This window comes from Trypanosoma equiperdum, assembly GCF_001457755.1.
Source record: "Trypanosoma equiperdum strain OVI genome assembly, contig: ctg_1212, whole genome shotgun sequence".
In the NCBI taxonomy this organism is placed as follows: Eukaryota; Euglenozoa; class Kinetoplastea; order Trypanosomatida; family Trypanosomatidae; genus Trypanosoma; species Trypanosoma equiperdum.
The window spans coordinates 1-1,729 of record NW_027123186.1 but is presented as its reverse complement, the minus strand read 5'-3'; the positions used below and the strand labels follow the sequence as shown (position 1 = coordinate 1,729).

The following is a 1,729-nucleotide window of genomic DNA, read 5'->3' as shown; positions in this document are numbered from 1 at the left end:
AGTAGCTTTGAGGGCTTTTTGATTTCTTTTAGTTTGTCCCAGAATTTAGTCGTGATGTCTTTTCCTGTCCCGTAGTGACTTTTTATTGTATCCTGCACCGCTTTGCCATTATTAGCTGTTGCAGCTTGACGGTCAAGTCTGAGAAAAACCAGACCTACTGCGGCTATAAAGTCTTCCTCTGCGGTGTATGATGCTAGACCGTCCGGGTCAAAGTTTGTTTTGGCGGCTTGAATTTCACCCATTATGTCGTGTATGGCCTTTGCCGCGTCTTGAGCGTAGTGGTCGAAGCTCCCGCTGTTGAATGCTGTCCGATCCTGCGTATTGAAGTTTTTTGCCTTTTGCCTCGGTTACAGTTGTGTGGTTAGCGTCACTGCGCCGGACACTACGCACAGGTTGTAGTCGTTGCTGCCGCCGGCGGTTTGTTCTTTTCCTATTAATGGTGCCGCTGCTACGCCGCCTTTTTCCTTCAGTTTTAGCTTGCATATTTTGAGCTTGTCGAAGTTGCCCTGGTTTGCCCAAGCAATGGAGTGTTGACGTTTGGTATTGAAAGTGGTGTGGGTTGCTGCGGCGTAAGTTTTGGGTCCCTCGGTCAAGTAGATGTTGCCGCTGCCTCCTGTTATGCTGTCAGTGTCGGCGTCGTTGCTCATTATGGATGGCACTTTTAGGTCATCACAGCTGGCTGTGCCGAACTGGTGGCCAGTTAATTTGGCCAGCTTCGTTTGTGCCCTAACGAGTTGGTCTGCAAAAGCTAGTTGCACCGTTGTGAATTGTCGTAATTTTTTTGCCAGAAGAAGTGCTATTGATAGTGCGGCTTTGGCTATATTTTCTGTAGCCGCGTTGAGGGAAGCTACTGCTGCCTGTTCGAGCAGGACTTGCAGTTTGCTGCCATTAGCAGCTTTGTTTTGGATCGCATTCGAATGCAAATCGGCGATTTCCAACAAAACAAGAGCGCTCATTGCTGCTGATGTCATGTGTATGAAAGATTTTTTTTTTCGCTGGTGGCCGCTGCTGAGATCGTGAGAAACAGCACTGCCACTATTCGTCCCTTTTTTCGTTTCCTTTCGGTTGTGTAACATGGTTGCGCTCCTGAGCCGTGTTGATACATTGACCAACTGTCTCACTGCAGGGGCGTATGCTGTATCAAGTTGCTTTAATCGTGCGATTTGGTCCGCCTGTGCCTGCAGGGCGATCGCCCGCAAGATGTTGTATCCTAGTCGCTTATTGTCTGTTTCGGCTGCTGCTATGGCGATTCCTAGTGTTGCCGCTTCATCTGTCCGTTCTTTGGTTTTGATCATTTCGGCGGCCAGCTTAGTCTGAAGGCTTGTTGCCAGCTTTTTCAGGAATAGTACTGCCTTACATGGCGTGTTTGCTGCTGTCGCGGCTTTTGTGCTTTGTTTGCCTGCCTTGGTCTGTATTTCTGCCAGCAGAAACAGTGTTATTGTCACAGTACCTGAGAATGCTGGTTCTCGTGACATGTTCGGCTGTTCTCGTTCTTAATCCGTTCTCTCTTAGACTCGATTGCTAGTCACTTACGGAAAAAATAGGGGTTGTTGGGAACCCGATTCCTGGAATTCCCTTATTGCAGATAAACGGTGCCAGCGTCTCTTTGTGTAGAAGCTATGAATTTTCTTCTATATGTACCTTTACTTCGCTTGCTTAGGAGTGAGCAGGTCATTTGCTGCTTGTCTCTTAGTACGCAACACCCTGGCGATGCCGGCCACCTCAACGT

The 1,729-nt window shown here is 48.4% G+C and overlaps 1 protein-coding gene across 1 annotated transcript; it reads right to left on the bottom strand.

Annotated features, from left to right (window-relative positions):
- Positions 1-347: 347 nt before the first annotated feature.
- On the bottom strand, positions 348-1,475 carry TEOVI_000852400 (uncharacterized protein; the record flags this gene model as incomplete). The annotated part of the gene is made up of 1 exon (XM_067220734.1): positions 348-1,475. The coding sequence occupies one exon, from the start codon at positions 1,473-1,475 to the stop codon at positions 348-350; it is 1,128 nt and encodes a 375-aa protein (XP_067076835.1).
- Between the last annotated feature and the right edge of the window lie 254 nt (positions 1,476-1,729).